General features: G+C 39.6%; 1 protein-coding gene across 2 annotated transcripts in view; it reads right to left on the bottom strand.

Moving 5' to 3' along the window:
* Window positions 1-18022, bottom strand: part of Septin7 (septin 7) — a 65270-nt gene that overhangs the window by 38421 nt on the left and 8827 nt on the right. Inside the window, exons 2-3 of one of the 2 annotated variants that reach the window (XM_004652290.3) lie at window positions 3662-3666; window positions 1890-1992 (exon numbers count right to left, since the gene is read on the bottom strand). In XM_004652290.3, the coding sequence (XP_004652347.1) occupies window positions 1890-1992; window positions 3662-3666 (108 nt within the window). The remainder of the gene's footprint in view (window positions 1-1889; window positions 1993-3661; window positions 3667-18022) is intronic. The other variant, XM_004652291.3, reaches the window with a different exon arrangement.

The raw sequence follows: 18022 nt of genomic DNA, 5'->3' as shown, positions 1-18022 counted from the left end.
GAGGTAGGAGGATTGCCCAGAGTTCGAGGCTACCCTGAGACTAAATAGTGAATTCCAGGTCAGCCTGGACTACAGTGAGACCATACCTTGAAAAAAAAGTCATAAGTCATTTTCTCATAACAAGTAGTGAGTTATTTGAAATGGTAGTACATGGTTTTTAGATATCAAAACTACTCTTTATCAACACCCATACCCTTTGTCTTAACACTTCTTATGACCTAGAGGATGAAGAAGGACAAAAGGAATGAGACAACAGAACAGAGAAAGGACTGCCTTGAACTAGGGGGGCTCCTAGGGAATGAGGGGGGAAGGGAAAGAAAAAAGATGGGTACATGATCAAATTACTGTACGTTTGTATTTTTAAATTCTCAATAAAAAGAGAGACCCTAGTGTGCCCATAAATACACGTGTGCATAAGTAAATTTAAAAAATATAAACAAAGGCTATGTAGAACTGTACATCAAAATAAAAAAAAGACAATGGAAGAAGTAAGTATTGTTTAAGGACAATACGCCAGAGGACATCCAACAAGGGTAAATGCTCACAATATTTAGTGTATGAAAGCTGAAAAATTACTAGGCAAAAGTAAGCTCATCTCTCCCATTTTATGCCTATTCCCAGGCCAGATACTCATTTTAGTGAAATGCTGGGTGGGGTGGGGAATGGTCTTATTATTTAAAGTCTCTAGCTTTCACATCCTCTCCCCACGTCTATTAAAGGAAGATAGAACAAGTAAAGTCATGACATATTCATTTTATACATATACATACATACCCATACACACACGTGTGTGCACATGTGTGTACAAAGCACTTGAAAGGCACCCTACTGAACTATGTACTGTATATACCAAGTGCTTCCAAAAGAACCTCTGCATACCAAACTAAAATACTAGATGGTGAAACAGGATTAGCAAATTTTAATATATACTACCTAGTAAGTCAGACAGCAACTCAAGTTTGTGAAAGACAGTCAATCATTCTTCCTTTCACCTTCTTAAAACAAACTATAGGCTAATATAACCACATTTCATTGTACCCATGATTTAGGTTCTACAGTCAATCTATCTCAAGTAAAAATATAACTATAACTTAAGAATAAATCTGGTGGGACTGGAGAGATGGCTTAGTCATTTAAGTGCTTGCCTACAAAGCCAAAGGACCCAGGTTTGATTTCCCAGGACCCATGTGTACCAGATAGGTAGCACAGGCATGTGGAGTTGTTTGCAGCGGCCATACAACATGATCATATATAATGACAGTATTAACCAACATACAGCTAAAATAATCCTTAACGGCACCTTCAAATGAACTACAGAGCAAGAAAAGGTGGTCTCAAAACAAAACATGGGAGAAAAATTTGACTGACTGAAGACAACAAGGAGAGGCACATTGTGGTCCAGTGCCCAAACTCAGCGAGCCAACTCCAAGATAATTATTTGGAGCATCTTTTCTATCCCGCCTTTCTTTTTAAAATTCAGAGCACATGTTCGCTTGATTGAACTCCTCATATGATGTGACTTCACTACAGTCATATAAGCTGGAAAACAAGCTTATCCTTCAGAACTGAGTAGCCATCAAATGCTCTTTCTTTTTGCAGCATTATGCTGGAAGAGAAACTCTCTAATGCGCTAGTCTACCACTACTTCCCACCATTCGTCAATTCTTAGTTTTTACCTTGAACACACAGAAGGAAAGGATGAAGAAGAAGAAAAAGAAATATAAATCCTATTATGTAAATAAGTTAAAATTTAAAATATATTCACATAAAACATAAAATACATTCACTAAAGTTATTTGTTATTTGAATGGTATTTTCTTAAATTTATTTGGAACTGATTAACAGTTTAAAAGTTAGACCAAAACCAGGTTAGTAAGAAATCATCTTACCTACTACCATAAGTGTGAATTCAAACCCTCTTTTCACTGATTTTCTGTACACTTGATTTGGGAGATTGGCAAATCCCACATAGCCTTCAAGATTCTTCGGTTGCTGAGCAAGGTAAAAAAAGAAAAAGGAAAAAAAGCCAAGTCACTTGTATATCAATAATACTCTATCACAGATTTAATTCTTTTCATCAAACTATTTTAGAAAAGCATACAAACCATAATTAAATAATCTTTACAATGTTACCACTAAAGGTTTCAGTTAATTTCAGAAAGGATAGAATTAATTGATAGAATTACTTTTGAAAACCCAAGAATGGGGCTGGGGAGTAGCCTAGTGGATAAAGCAGATAAAAGTTCAGAGACCACATAAAGCAGAGTGCTGCAGCATTAGTGTCTGTAATCCCAGCATGCCTAGAGAGAAGAGAGTTCAAGACAGGAGAATCAGCTGGAAGCTCACAGGGTAGCCAGCCTGGTGAATACAGCAATGAACAACAATAGACCCTGCCACAAACAGGGAAGATAGCGAAGATCGACAACTGAAGTTGTCCTTTGACCGCCACAGATGTGCTGTAGCATGCATGTGCTTGCACTAACATGTACAACCATACACACACACATAAAAAGAAGCCGACAATAAGTAGTAAGATTTTGCTCAACTAAAGCAACAAAATAATAAAGGAGTTTCCATAATGAAAAAATTTCAAATCCCCTTAAAATTACATTAAGAATCCCATGTCACCTTTGCTCAGATTTATTACCATGGATATGAGTTTCTCGAAATATGTCTTCTGACTCATGAAATAAGATCAAAATGTTGAGTTTAAAGTAATTCTTTTCATGAATTCTGGAAGGCTTTCATAATCAATGTCAATCAGCAAATACCACCATTTTAAGCTGTTATGCCTGGTCTAATTATGTCACGTACAGATTTTACAATGACCCTGCTGCCTTTAGGGAATCAAGCTTTTATTCAGGACTAAAAGTAGCTTGTTATTTTGCTGATTATATGTATATTTTTTAATTCTCTGATGACCTAACAATCATTTCATGAGTAATTTTTTAAAACTGAATTTTACACTAGTGTAATTAAAGTATGATTAACTCACCCATTGGTGAGAAATACTATTCATAGTTCAGACCATCTGAGTGAGTCCTCAGTCTTGTTGGTTAATTTTACTTCAAAAATAGGTCTTCTTTATCATATATATGATGACAATAAATATATTGATAAAATAATCCTTAGCAGCATATATACTTCTCATAAGTTTTTACCCCATTTAAATTCTCATTTTAAGCAGGGTGTGGTAGTGCATGCCTCTAATCCCAGCACTCGGGAGGCAGAGGTAGGAGGATTGCCGTGAGTTCAGGGCCACCCTGAGACTACTGAGTTAATTCTAGGTCAGCCTGGGCTACAGCAAGATCCTACCTCGAAAAACAAAACAAAAACAAACAAAAAACTCATGAGATCAAAGCAACAATTTTGGATTTAAAAAGAAGTCTGCATCTTCACTAGTATCATGTGTGGCTAAATATTTCATAAACTAAAATTTAAGCCAGATATTGATAGGCCAAATAGCCAATTAAATTGAAAGGCTAATTTTAAACATTAGGATACTGATCAAAATATAGTATTTTAAAGTCAAACAGTTGAGTAGAGCTAAAAACATATACAGTTTCCTTGGCTCATATTTCATCTAATTGTTAAGCTAATTTAAATTAACTTAAAACTGTTAAAAACAAAAGTCTCTATATAAAGTATGTAGTATACTCACAGCTACTTTGTAAAGGACACATTTCCATCATTCCATTGTTCCGGATTCCAAGAGAACAAATTCACAGAGGAACAGTAAGTGAGGAATTCCAAGTATTGTAATGGTGCATTCAGTTCAAACAGCAGTGGCGAATCCATTGGAACATAGCAAGTGACAGAATAATTAAAGTTACTTACATGTAACTCAACAAAGTGGAGGTAAATTATAAATAAGTTGAAGGCATACTCATTTCTGTATGTATCAAAATAATACTTCCAAAACAGACATACTAACAGAGAGTGGGAAAGAGAGGATGAGGTGAAAGAGGGGAGAGAAAAGTGTTCTTGTGGAAATATAAAACAAAAGACTTCCGATCTCTTTGAAAAGTCCAGTTGCCAATCATTACACCTTGACCCTGAAGTCTTACAGGAAATGGTGGAAAACATGTGTCAGTATAAAATTTCAGGAGGGTATACTGTGAATTTCATACAACTTTATGTTGTCAGCTAATAAATATATTAAGACAGCCCAGCTCAGACAAATACAAACATTTTAAAAAGCTAACATCTTTTCATATAATGCTGCATTTCAAGTTCTATTAAGCTTGTGTTAAAACTGAAAAAAATGTAGATTGTGGATACAGGAAGGTGAAAGCAGCTCAAGATGAGAAACAGTAATATATAAAAAGAATTAGAGGCTGGAGAGCTGGCTTAGCGGTTAAGGCACTTGCCTGTGAAACCTAAGGACCCAGGTTTGACTCCCTACAGCCCATATAAGACTGCTGCACATGGTGGCCCAAGTCTCTGGAGTTCATGTGCAATGGTTAGAGGCCCTGGCACACCCATATTCATTCCTCGCTTTCATGCGCGCTCTCCTCCCTCTCAAATAAATAAATAAATAAACAAACAAATAAAATAAAATATTGGGGAGTTGGAAAGATGGCTCAGTGGGTTAAAGGCACTTGCTTGCAGAATCTGTTGGCCTTGGTTCAACTCCCCAGTGCCCACCTAAAACAAGATGCATAAAATGTCACATGTATCTGGAGTTCATTTGCAGCAGCAAGAGGCCCTGGTGTACCCATCCCATCCCTGTTATTCTCTCTCTCTACTTTCAATTATAAAAATATTTTTTTAAAAAAAGAATTATAGGCTATGTAAAACTCTGAAAGGTCACCAATGAAACAGAGACAAAAAACAAAAAATCAGACAATCCTAGGACAAACTTTCTGTGAAGAGTGCTTTATACTAATATATCTGTTATATAGCAATCTACTTCAAACCATTTAATGCAGTGAAGGAAATATTAGTAGTTTATACTAAAACATAGTTAAGTAAAAAGCTTTACAGTGAACCAATTATGTAATTATTTCCCATAACAAAATCCTTCATCTCTCACAAAAGCAGAGCTCAAAGTCCTAATAAGGCCTATAGCAGTTCTCAATCTTAGTTGCCTTTTACAAATAGCTGGAAGATGGGCTGGAGAGATGGCTCAGAGGTTAAAGGTACTTACTTCCAAAACCTGACAACCTGGGCTCAATTCCCCAGTATCCACATAAAGGCAGATTTATGAGGTAGACATACATCTGTAGTTCATTTGCAATGTCAGGAGGCCCTGGAATGCCCATACTCACTCTCTGTCTCCCTCCCTCTCAAATAAATACTTTACATAAGAAATAAACTGGGGGAGCTTCTATGATGCCCAATCTACATCCTAGATCAACAGCATCAATCCCTGTAAGTGGGTCCCATCCATCAGAATTTTTAACACACACACAGCGTCCTGCCACTGCAAATGAATATCTGTCAGGCATTATGTAGGTGGCTGAGGAATTAAACCCAGGCCATCAGGCTTTGCAAGCAAGGGTCCTTAACTATGAGCTCTCCCTCCATCCCCTCCATTGGGATTTTCCAAGCTCTGCAGGTACTTCCAACATGCAGCAAAAGCCGGGAAGCAACTAGATGGCCAAGCCCTGAACGACAGGGCTCTCCTATTACTTCTGGCAGCTTATCCCACCACTCCTCCCTCCCCCTGCTCACTTCTCTTCTATTCTACACTACACCTATTACATACCTACATACCTGTAACTATTCCGCAATCAAATCAGGGTGCTTTCACGTCAAGGCTTCTACACATATCACCTGTTTTGTCTGGAAGAGCTTATCATTATGATTACTTAAATGTTGGCTTCACAGAAAGGTCTGATTGCCATATTTAATCTTAATCCATCCCTAACCCTAGAATTTTGCTGCTTGCTTAATGTTCTCCTTAAGGCTTAACACCAATTAGTACAGATTTTACTTTTTTTTTTTTTCTGGAATCTCCATCCTGCCTGTTATATGGCAAATTTCCTCTGCATCGAAAAGTATAAACAGGGACTTGAGAGATGGCTTAGTGGTTAAGGCATCTGCCTGCAAAGCCAAAGGATCCCGGTTCATTTCTCCAGTACCCATGTAAACCAGATGCACAAGGGGGCACATGCATCTGGAATTCATTTGCAGTGGCTAGAGGCCCTGGCACTCCCGTTCTCTCAAATAAATAAATAAATAAATACAAACTTTAATTTAAAAAACGTGTAAACAATTGCCAGCTCTACTAACAGCAGCTGGGTCAACTCACAAGAGATGGTGTGGGAAGGGTGGTCAGACCTGCACCAGCTGTATACAATAACATACAAGAGCCTAATAATGGTACCAAACTGACTGTATTTGCTGAATACAAAACTAATTAATTTTTAAAAAGACCTTAAGGGGGGGGTGAATACAGTATGTGAAGAGGAAGAGATCTAGGAACACGCGCTCCACTGCAGTGGTATCTCTGGAGTCTCCAGGCTCTGTAAGTAAGCCCTCACCCCATGCTGAGGGAGGAGCATCTAAGGAGGGAATCCCGGTACAGTGAGCCCCAACGAAGTAATCCTCTCTGTGGTCTAAAACTCCTGGACAAGGACAAGAAACTTCTAGAAACAGCCACAAGAAAGTTGTCATTCAGGGTGGAATGAGACTTCTAGGGACCACTGCTCTGGGGTCCCAATTTTCTGTAAGTAAGCCCTCATCCTGAGGCTGAAGGAGGAGCATCCAAGGAGTAATTTTGACACAGGAATCTCCATCAGACTGGCTGCTTTGGGGCCCCACATTCCTATAACCCTTCCTTAATCTCTGTTAGTGACCCTCCCCTGAATAAACTCATTGGCTCATCAAATTGATACTGGTGTAATCGTACTTTGGTCTGCCATCTGAGCCTGATTTGGAGTGAAGATGTGTGTCTGTGTCTCCCCAAGGGAAAAGTTTCCCTCGATAGCCTCCAACTAGAAAGTTCTATCAACGCAGATTGAATGAATTTTGAAATTGTGGCATCAGGGCTGTAAAGATTGCCCAGTGGTTAAGGCCCTTTCCTGCAAAGCAGAAAGATCCAGGTATGATTCCCCAGTACCCAGTAAGCCAGATGCACAAGGTGGCACATGCATCTGGAGTTCTTCTGCAGTTGCCAGAGGCCTTGGTGTGCCCATTCTCTACCTGCAGTTTTCTCTCTCTCTCAAATAAATAAATATTTTTTTAATTATGGCATCAGAAAAGAAGCTATGTGGTAGAATTTTAAAACTTCAAATCCTATATGCAGCTTTAAGAAACCCAAGAGACAAAAAGCATACAAATATCTATGTGTCACTCTGATAATAGTGATTATGGTTTTAGGGTTGAATTAAGGAAAGTGGGCATGGGGCTGAAATGAGTCAGTGGTTAAAGGTGCTTGCTTGCAAAGCCTGCTGGCCTGGTTCAATTTCCCAGCCACTGATGTGCAGGCAAGCAGCCATTTGCCTGCAGTGGCAAGAGATTCTGGTGTACACATACACAAGTAAATAAGGTGGTTGTGGGGGGATTCCAAGTAAAGGAGTGATCCCTAAACTAGGAATAAACTTAGTACTTCTGAGAACAAAAGAAAAGGTTTATGATCTATAACAAAGGAAAATAATAGACAAAGGGATGGACAATAGGAAATGAGGTTAGGGAGGCAGGCAGGGCCAGATCATGTGGGACTTAGCCAAAGTAAGAAATCTGGACGTTACTTTAGGAATGATGGGAAACCACCAGGGGGGTTTGCACAGGCAAGTGACCTGATTAGTGTTTTAAACATAGCTCTCACTTCTACGTGAAGGACTGGAACTGCAAATTAAGGAAGCTACTGTAGTAAGAAGTGTAGGTTGAACTAAGTTATTAGGAAGCAGTGAGATTTTAAAGCATTCAAAATAGGGCTGGAGATGGCTTAGCAGTTAAGGAGCTTGCCTGTGAATCATAAGGACCCAGGTTTGATTCCTCAGTACCCATGTAGATGCACAAGGTGGCACATGCTCCTGGCATACCCATTCTCTCTCTCTCTTTCTCTCTCTTTGCCACTTTCTCAGATAAATAAATATTTTTAAAGAGATTTCAAAATATGTTTTGAAGATTAAGTTGACAGAATATTGCTAAAGGGTTACATGTGGTCAATGAAGAAAAAGAGACCAAAAGAGGGTCTAGCAGATCACTCAGTGGGTAAAATGAAATGTAAGAACCTGAGCTTGGATACCCAGAACCAAGGACAGTTATACATCCTGGCATGCACCTGCAATCTTAGCACTGGGGAAGGAGGGAAAGACAAGGAGTCTCTGGAGGCAACTGGCCAGCTAGTCTAATGCAGTCAGGGGCTTTAGGTTCAGTGAGACACCCAATCTCAAAGTGGAAAATGATCAAGGAGACATCTGAGGACTCCATATACAAACACACTTGTGATCACATGTGTATTCACACCCATATGAACATGCATGTACACATACCACACACATGTAAAAAGAGAGAGAGACCAGAAGACAGCTTTTAGAATGATATCTAATAGGGAAACAGAAATCAATTAAAGAGAAAGACTGGGTGGTGAGAGCCAAACTAAAAATCAGCTTTTTTCAGCATTGTTTAAGATGCCTATTACATATTCAAGAAATGTCTAGTAGGCAATTTGAAACACACAGCCAGAATTCCAGGGTTGGCTGATCTAAAAACAGATAGACAGTCGTGTGCACATGGGACACCTACCCCTGGGAGAGGACTGCACTCTCAACAAGAAGCTGTACAAAAAGAAGGTAGGAGGACACAGGCAGAACCTGGAGCACTGCAGCAGTTTGGGCTGAGAAAGACCAGTTAGTGAGGGAGGAGATGTTGAGTCCAGTGAAAAATACGTTGAGTGTACAATTTGAAAAAAAAAAAAAGGTACTACTAACTTTTAACAAGACCAGTCTCCGTGACAAGAGTGAGGAATTAACAATATAACCACTAACTGTAACAAGAGCAGTCTCAGAGACACAGTGAGGAATAAAAAGTGACTAGGTTGATTTAAAGTAGGCAGTCCTGGGCTGGAGAGATGGCTTAGCTGTTAAGGCTCTTGCCTGCAAAGCCAAAGGACGACCTAGGTTCGGTTCCCCAGGATCCATGCAAGCCAGATGTACAACAGGGCACATGTGTCTGGAGTTTGGTTGCAGCGGCTGAAGGCCCTGGGCGCCCATACTCTCCTTCTCCCTCTCTAAATGCTCCAATAAATAAATAAATAAATTTTTTTAAAATAGGGCTGGAGAGGTAGTTTAGTGGTTAAGGCACATGCCTGTGAAGCCTAAGGACCCAGGTTCGATTCTCCAGGTCCCACGGAAGCCAGATGCACATGGTAGTGCATGTGTCTGGAGGTCTTTTGCAGTGGCTAGAGGCCCTGGCATGCCCATTCTCGATCTCCCCCTCTCTGTCTCCAATAAATAAATACACAAATCTTAAAAAAATATAAAGTAAGCAGTCTTTACACATAATTATAACAACTTTAACTATTGTAAATTATTTTAAAAATTAAATTATATTTAGAACATTAGCTTGTCAGTTAAGTGATTTCTTAAGATTCCTATAACCCTCGCAAAGTATCAATACACAACTGACATCCAAAAAGGGGGATGACCCACTTTCACGACAAATTTCTTCTGAAAAAATCTTGTCCAAAAATAAAAGGAAAATTAGGCTGTCTAATGATGAAAAACACCAAAATTATCACAGGTTTCATATATAATGTTCCAGAAAATACAAACTTGAAACTCTGAACCCTAACCTAGCACCAGAATTCATATTCTAAAGAATACAGTTGTCAAGCTCTTTTAAAATTTTTAAAATGCCATTGTCATTTTAAAAAGTTGTGAATATTAGTATTTCCTATAATAAATTTCCAACAGAATAGAACACTACTTATTTTTAAATTAGTTTCTGTTTCCTGAAACAAAAAATGGGGGTGGGAATAGGATGGAAGCCTGATGATGAAAATCACAAGGTGAGGAAAATCCAAAATTATTATACAATAATTTCTTTAATCTTTCAACTTTTTCACAAAATGAGATTTTCAATTAAAAAAAAAAAGCTAAAATGCTCAAGAAAAATAATGTATACTTCAATTACTTTACTATGCCCAGAATTCTATTTCTCTCCCTCCCTCTCTCCTACTCCTTTTTGTAACGACAATAAAAAGAAAATGAGCAGGGCTAAGTCACAAAGATCCAAGGTTTACATCAATAACTTTTACCATTTCCAAATAAATATTTGGTCTTTCCTATGTGACTTTAAATTCAATTTAACTCCCTTGGTTTTTAAGATATACACACTGACAAAATAATTAGATTTTTCCTCCTAATATCTTCCTTAATTCTAAATATATAAAAAAAAATAATTTACAGGCTGGAGAGTTGGCTTAGCAGTTAAGGCACTTGCCTGCAAACCTGAGGACCCAGGTTCAACTCTCCAGGCCCCATATATGCCAGATGCACAAGGTGATGCAAGCACTCAGCTGCACATGTGCACAAGGTTGTGTGTGCATCTGAAGTTCAATTATAGTGGCTGGAGGCCCTGGTATGCCAATTCATTCCCTCCCTCCCCCCCCCATTAAAAAAAAAGTACATAGAAAAAAATTTTAATAAATCAGGCCCAGTGGTACATGGCTGTAGTCCAGGCTACTGGGAAAGCAGGGGGCAGCTGGATCATTTCAGGACATGACTCCAAGGCTAATCTGGTCAATATAGTGAGACCTACATTGTGAAAATCCATTAACTAGTGAATTAAATATAAATTCACAGATAATAAGAAGGAAAGATACTACTGCTAAAATGTATTTATCTATAATCCTAACAAAACTGTGTCAGTATACTTATACTTGCCTACCATCATTCATAGCATAAGGACATGTGTATTTGGTCTAAAAATACTTCCACATTACATTTAGCATAACATTAACACTAAAATACTACAGACTTAAGCAGATATGACTCCCATCCCCTAACCCCAACTATTTTAAAGGTTCATGTCTTGTTCTTCACACCTCCAGCAACAGCTCTTACTGAGAAGGGCAACTACATATTTATGAACCAAGACTTATTTTCTTAAATCTTATTCTGGGTTTGACTAATTTGTTGAAAAGGCTTCAAAATTTATCTTTTTTTAAATTTTTTATTTATTTATTTGAGAGGGACAGACACAGATAGAGAGAGAGAGAGAGAGAGAGACAGAGAGAGAGAGAATGGGCGCGCCAGGGCTTCCAGCCTCTGCAAACGAACTCCAGACGCGTGCGCCCCCTTGTGCATCTGGCTAACGTGGGACCTGGGGAACCGAGCCTCGAACCGGGGTCCTTAGGCTTCACAGGCAAGCACTTAACCGCTAAGCCATCTCTCCAGCCCCAAAATTTATCTTTATAATTACAAAAAATAGAATTTTATACAGACTTTTTTCTTTGCTTTGACCTTGGGATTCAAATCTTGCTACACTGTCTGACCTCACTCTTATTCATTGATCATTCAGCTACTGGACCTGGAAAACATGCCAGGCATTTTCTGTATGTGTGTTAGTGATAGGAACATAAAACCCAATATAAAAACACAATGATGGGACTGGAAAGATGACATAGCAGTAAAGGCACTTGCCTACAAATCCTATCAACCTGGGTTTGATCCCCAGCCCCCACATAAAGCCAGATGACAAAGTGGTACATGCATCTGGAGTTCACTTATAGCAGCTGCAGGCCCTAGGTGCACATTCTTTCTATCTCTCTTCTCCCTTTCTCTCTGCTTGCCAATAAATAAATACACAATGATAAATGCTACGATAAAAGAAAACACGAATGCTCTAAGAACATAAAAGAAGGGGCCAACCCCATCAGATCCTGAAGGACTAGAACCTTTGGTCTAATGACAAATGAGTGCTGCTAGAAAATATGGGACTGATGCTATTAAGTACAAAGGCCAAGAGCAAGAGTAGAGTTCTTTACGTGACCTAAAACAGTTCAATACCATTTCTGTTAGGTCCAGGACAGGTGTGTCCAATCATTTGTTTTTTGTTTTTTTTTTTTGGCGAGTGTGCATGCATGTGTATGCAGATACAATGCCCCGTGCACATGCAGAGACCAAAGAATGACAGGTGTCCCCTCCATTGCTCAAAACACTTGTTTTCCTTTGAGACACAGTGTTTTCGCTGACTCCAAAGCTTGGTTTCAATAAGTTCCAGTGATTCTCTGGCTCCCTAAATAACTGGGGTAACAGCCATCTGTGGTCACACCAGGTAACTCAGCAGTTTCAGGTCCACGAATAGATTCTGATGAGAGTCAGACGTCTATACATGTCAAAAAAGGCTAGCCTGAACCCTGCAACAGTGGGTAGGAATCAGTTTTTCAGTATGAGTTAATTCATGGTTCTTAAATATACATATGTATTTACACAGAAACGTATGTGAATATATGTATTTCCTACCTCTGCTCAAGAAACCTAGAAGCAATGATATTCTAATGCCTATGTTTCTAGCATTTATATCTTAACATGTAAATACAATTCTCAAATAAAAGCCATGATATTCCAATACCAATATTTCTAGTATTTAGATCTTAGCATGTAAATACCATTTTCAAATAAGAGAATCCTTGGGCAAGGACTGATTCCATAGCTGAGGCAGGGCCAACAAAGAGAAGCCAGAAAGTAAGGAAATGTTCTCAACTAATATTCATATATTCCTATGCTCATGAAAAACTCCTAATTTGGGCTGGAGAGATGGCTTAGCCATTAAGCACTTGCCTGTGAAGCCTAAGGACCCTGGTTCGAGGCTCATTAGCCAGATGCATGAGGGGGTGCACGCGTCTGGAGTTTGTTTGCAGTGGCTGGAGGCCCTGGTGTGCCCATTCTCTCTCTCTCTGCCTCTTTCTCTCTCTGTCACTCTCAAATAAATAAATTTTTTTTTCAAAAAAAAACCCTAATTAAATAAGGAAAAGCTATTTCTCACAAGAAAGTCCCCTTAAAATGTAGCAACATAAAAGCATAAAGTCACTTTAAGATAAAGCAGCACAATAATAATTGCTGCAAGCAAGTATTTAATACATGATAAAATTAAAGGGTAAGAGTATAATGGGATTAAGTATTTGTATAGCCTAACAAAGGACTACTATCTTAAGTAGATAAAATTCTTAGAACTCAAGACAGTCAAATTTTAAAATGGACCAGAGATTTCAAAAAGATCACAAAAGAAAATAGATGACCATCAATTATATAAAGAAGATCCTCAAATGTATTGGTCATGAGGAAAAGACAAATTAAAATTCTAACTGATTGTAGTGGTGTGAGTATTTGGGAGGCAGAAGCAGGAGAATCACTGAATGTTTAAGGCCTGGCTTACAAAGTGAATCCAGACTAGCCAATGTTACACAGAGAGACCTTGCTTCAAAAATTATATATCCAATGGCTGCCTCTACACATCTACTAGAATCTTATTAAAATTGAGTATGCAGAGCAACTGGAACTGATAAATTCCTGATGGGGATGTAAAGTATTGCTATGACATTGGAATATAGCTTTGAGATTCTTAAAAGTTGAACATATACGTGCCATAGGACTTAGCCTAAATATTAATCCAAGAAATAAAACCATGAGCCATCATTATAGCTTGCTATAACGTATACAAAGAGGGCTGGGGAAATAGCTCAATCAGTAAATTGCCTGATTTACAAGTAAAAGGATCTGAGTTTGATCCCCAGAATCCATGTAAAAATGTTAGGCATAAGGGCACACACTTTAATTCCAATGGTAAGGAAGTGAAAACACGAGGATCACTCCAAGGGCTTGCTAGCCATCCTGTTTACCCTATATGGAGTGCTCTAAACCAATGAAAAAGCCTGTCTCGAAAGAAACAACAAAGGTTAGACCCTAGCCTCCACATTCATGTACATGCACACGCGCGCGCGCGCACACACACACACACACACACACACACACACACCTGCACACGTGCAAAAAGTAAGTTTACAAAGGAGGCTGAAGAGAAGGCTCTGCTGTTAAAGGTATTTCTTTATAAAGCCTGATGGGCTGGGTTTGATTCCCCAGTACCCACATAAAGCCGGATGCACAAAGTGATGCATGTACCTGGAATTTATTTGCAGCAGCAGGTAGCCTTGGCATGCCCATTCATTCGTATTCTCTCCCTCTCACATTCACTAAATAAGTATTTTTTAGGGCTGGGGATGGCTTAGCAGCTAAGGTGTTTGCCTGTGAAGCCAAAGGACCCAGGTTCAAGTCCCCAGAACCCATGTAACCCATATGCACAAAATGGCACATGCATGTGGAGTTTGTCTGCAGTGGTTGGAGGCCCTGGCATGCCCATTCTCCCCGACCCCTGGCCACACACACACCATAAGTAAATAAATAAATACTTTTTTTAAAAGTTGACAAGAGGCCGGGTGTGGTGGCACACACCTTTAATCCCAAGATTTGGGAGGCAGAGGTAGGAAGATTGCCATGAGTTTGAGGCCACCCTGAGAATACATAGTGAATTCCGGGTCAGCCTGAGCTACAGTGCGACAATACCTCCAAAAAAACAAAAAAAAAAAGTTGACAAGAACTGGGCATGGTGGCACATGCCTTTAATCCCAGCACTCAGAAGGCAGAGGCAGGAGAGTCATGCCTAAGATTACAGTGATTTCCAGGTCAGCCAGGGCTAAAAAAAAACAACAACAAACAAACAGCATACAAGAAAATACTACCCAATTTTTAACTCCAGTGGTATTTTGTTAACTGGGCTTACAATACTTCAGTGTTCTGCTGTCTTCCATTTTCTGAGTTATTATTAAGGAATCTGAAATACTTCAATTTTTTAAAAGTTTACACAGTAAGGGCTGGAGAAATGGCTCAGCTGTTAAGGTACCTGCCTGAGAGGACAAAGACCCTAGGTTCGATTCCCCAGGACCCACATAAGCCAGATGCACAAGGTGGTGCGTGCATCTGGAGTTCATTTGCAGTGGGTAGAGGCCCTAGTGTACCCAATCTCTCTATCTGCCTCTTTCTCTCTCTCTCAAATGCATACATATATAAATATATTTTTTAATGCTTACATTAAAAATGAGTATGTATACCAAGTCAGTTTGGGCTTACTTTTTTAATATATCCTTTTGTGTGCGCACATGTGTGCACGCTTGTGTATGAGTATGCCAGAGTCTCTTGTCACTACAAACAGAATGCTAGATGCTTATATTAGGCTTTATGTGAGTGGCTGGTGAAGTGAATCTGGGATGGGTCTGCAAGCTTTGCAGGCAAACACTTATAACCAATAAATCATCTCCCTAACTCATGGGCTTACTTAAGAAAAAGTATTTATTTACTTGCAAGAGGAAAAGAAAGGGAGAGACAGAATGGATGCATCAGAGCCTCCTACCACTGCAACTCAAGGTACAGGCACCACTTTGTGTATCAGGCTTTACGTAGGTACTGCGGAATTGAAGCTGGGCCATCAAGCTCTGTAAGCAAAGAGCCTTTAACCATAAGCCAATTTCCCTGGAAAGCCCTGGGCATAGTTTTAACAGGTTAAATCAGGTGGTGTTGATTTTTATTTCTGACAAACTAGTTAGAACAAAAAGGAAGAAACTGTAAGAGGTAATTCTTACAACATATCAACCAAATTACGATATGTATATGGGCAAAAGCAAAACACTGATAAATAAGATGGCTTCATAGCTGCCTGTTTATCAAACAGCAGAATTATACATCACAATGATCCAAGGACCTTTTATCCAAGTAAGCCAAAATGACATTGCTTAATGATATGAAGAAAATACAGAAGGTACACATGTTGAGCTTTCAAGTGACAAAAGCTAGGTAAAAACAAAAAAATCTTGATAAGACATTTAGAATCCAAAATGAGCATGACCAATTAGCTCAGTTGGTTACAGTGTGGTGCTAATAGAATCCAAAATGAGATTTAATATGAAATATGTGGACCTACCCCATGTGCACTTCCCTTATCCCAATCTGTAACCTAAAAAAAGTAAGTTTTACTGACAGGACTATAACAGAAATGCAGGGGGGAAAAAAAGGATACTGGGATATATGTGACCTGCTCAACAAGCCCCCCCTTTTTTTTTTTTTTAATTTATTTCTTTGAGAGCGACAGACACAGAGAGAAAGACAGATAGAGGGAGAGAGAGAAAATGGGAGCGCCAGGGCCTCCAGCCTCTGCAAACGAACTCCAGACGCGTGCGCCCCCTTGTGCATCTGGCTAACGTGGGACCTGGGGAACCGAGCCTCGAACCGGGGTCCTTAGGCTTCACAGGCAAGCGCTTAACCGCTAAGCCATCTCTCCAGCCCAACAAGCCCTTCTTAATTAAAAAAAAGTCTGAATAAGTAAAACACATCGAAGAGGAACAGATAGAAGCATCTTGGATGACAGTGAAGAAAATAAACTTGCCCTAAAAAGCAACTTACATTTAGGACTCATTAGCAGACTTTAATAGATAGCAGTGCTATCTACAATGAAGCTAATTAGCTGGGTGTGGCAGTGCACGCCTTTAATCCCAACACTTGAGGCTGTGAGTTTGAGGCTAACCTGAGACTAATTAAGAGGGAGACCCCACCTTGAAAAACCAACCCCCCCCAAAAAAAGTTATAATGCAGTTAGATGCTAGTGAAAGTCTACAGAAGCATGTCATCTATTACAAGACTACAATACTAACCCATCACCAAGATCTACAACATGACAAATGAACAAGAACTGATAAAACATAAAAACATTTCTAAGCTTTTAGTGGTACTAGGCCACATGCATAGTTTTTTTGGTTTTTTTCTAAACTGTTTTTAAAAGATCTGAAGGGGCTGGATAGATGGCTTAGCGGCTAAGGCACTTGCCTGAGAAGCTTAAGGACTCATGTTCGACTCTCCAGGTCACGCATGCACACAAGAGGGCACGTGTCTGGAGTTTGATTACAGTGGCTGGAGGTCCTGGCATGCAAATTCTCTTTCTCTCTCACATTTAAAAAAAAAAAAAAAAAAAAAGCAGTCCAGGGCTGGAGAGATGGCTTAGCTGTTAAGACATTTTCCTGCAAAGCCAAAGGATCCCGGTTTGACTCTCCAGGACCCACGTAAAGCAACATGCACAAGGGGGCGCAGGCATCTGCAGTTGGTTTCCAGTGGCTGGAGGCCCTGGCGTGCCCATTCTCTCCCTCTCTCTCAAATAAATAATTTTTTTAAGGTAGTCCATTGGTCTTGCCTCAAAAAAAAAAAAAAGACGACGACGACCAGAAAAGAATAAGTTTGGTAAGAAATAAGAGTAAAAAAGACTTGTGCTGGAGAAATGGCTTATCAGTTAAGGCACTTGCCTGCAAAGCCTAACGACCTGAGTTTGATTCCCCAGTATTCACATAAAAGCCAGATGCACAAAGTGGCTCATGTGTCTCGAGCTTGTGTGCAGCAGCTGCAGGCCCTGACATACCTATTCTCTCTGTCTCTCTTCTTCCCCACCCCACCACTGCTTGCAAAAAAACAGGGATGGAGAGATGGCTTAGTGGTTAAGCACTTGCCTGTGAAGCCTAAGGACCCGGTTCAAGGCTCAATTCCCCAGGACCCACATTAGCCAGATGCACAAGGGGGAGCACACGTCTGGAGTTCATTTGCAGTGGCTAGAGGACCTGGTGCGCCCATTCTCTCTCTCCCTCTCTCTCTCTGCCTCTTTCTGTCTGTTGCTCTCAAATAAGTAAAAAATAAACAACAACAAATATATTTAAAAATGGCACAGGCTGGAGAGATGCATCAGCAGGTAAGGCACCTGCCTGCAGAGCCTAGTGACCTGAATTCAATTCCCCAGTACCCATGTAAGACCAGATGAACAAAATGGTGCATGCATCTGGAGTCTGTTTGCAGCAGCTGGAGGTCTTGGCATGCCCATTCTCTCTGGCTCATCTCTCTTTTATCTCTCTCTGCTTGCAAATTAATTTTTTTTCTTTTAAAAATGTCTACAAAGTCTTTTAAAACAGTCTACAAATGCTGCTACCTGCTAAAAGGGAGTATAGTCATATAGGATTCAAGGTAAATGAATAATTAAGGAC

Source organism: Jaculus jaculus, chromosome 11 (assembly GCF_020740685.1).
Source record: "Jaculus jaculus isolate mJacJac1 chromosome 11, mJacJac1.mat.Y.cur, whole genome shotgun sequence".
NCBI classification, from domain to species: Eukaryota; Metazoa; Chordata; class Mammalia; order Rodentia; family Dipodidae; genus Jaculus; species Jaculus jaculus.
The sequence above is the reverse complement of the archived record's forward strand: the minus strand, read 5'-3'. Positions and strand labels throughout refer to the sequence as shown.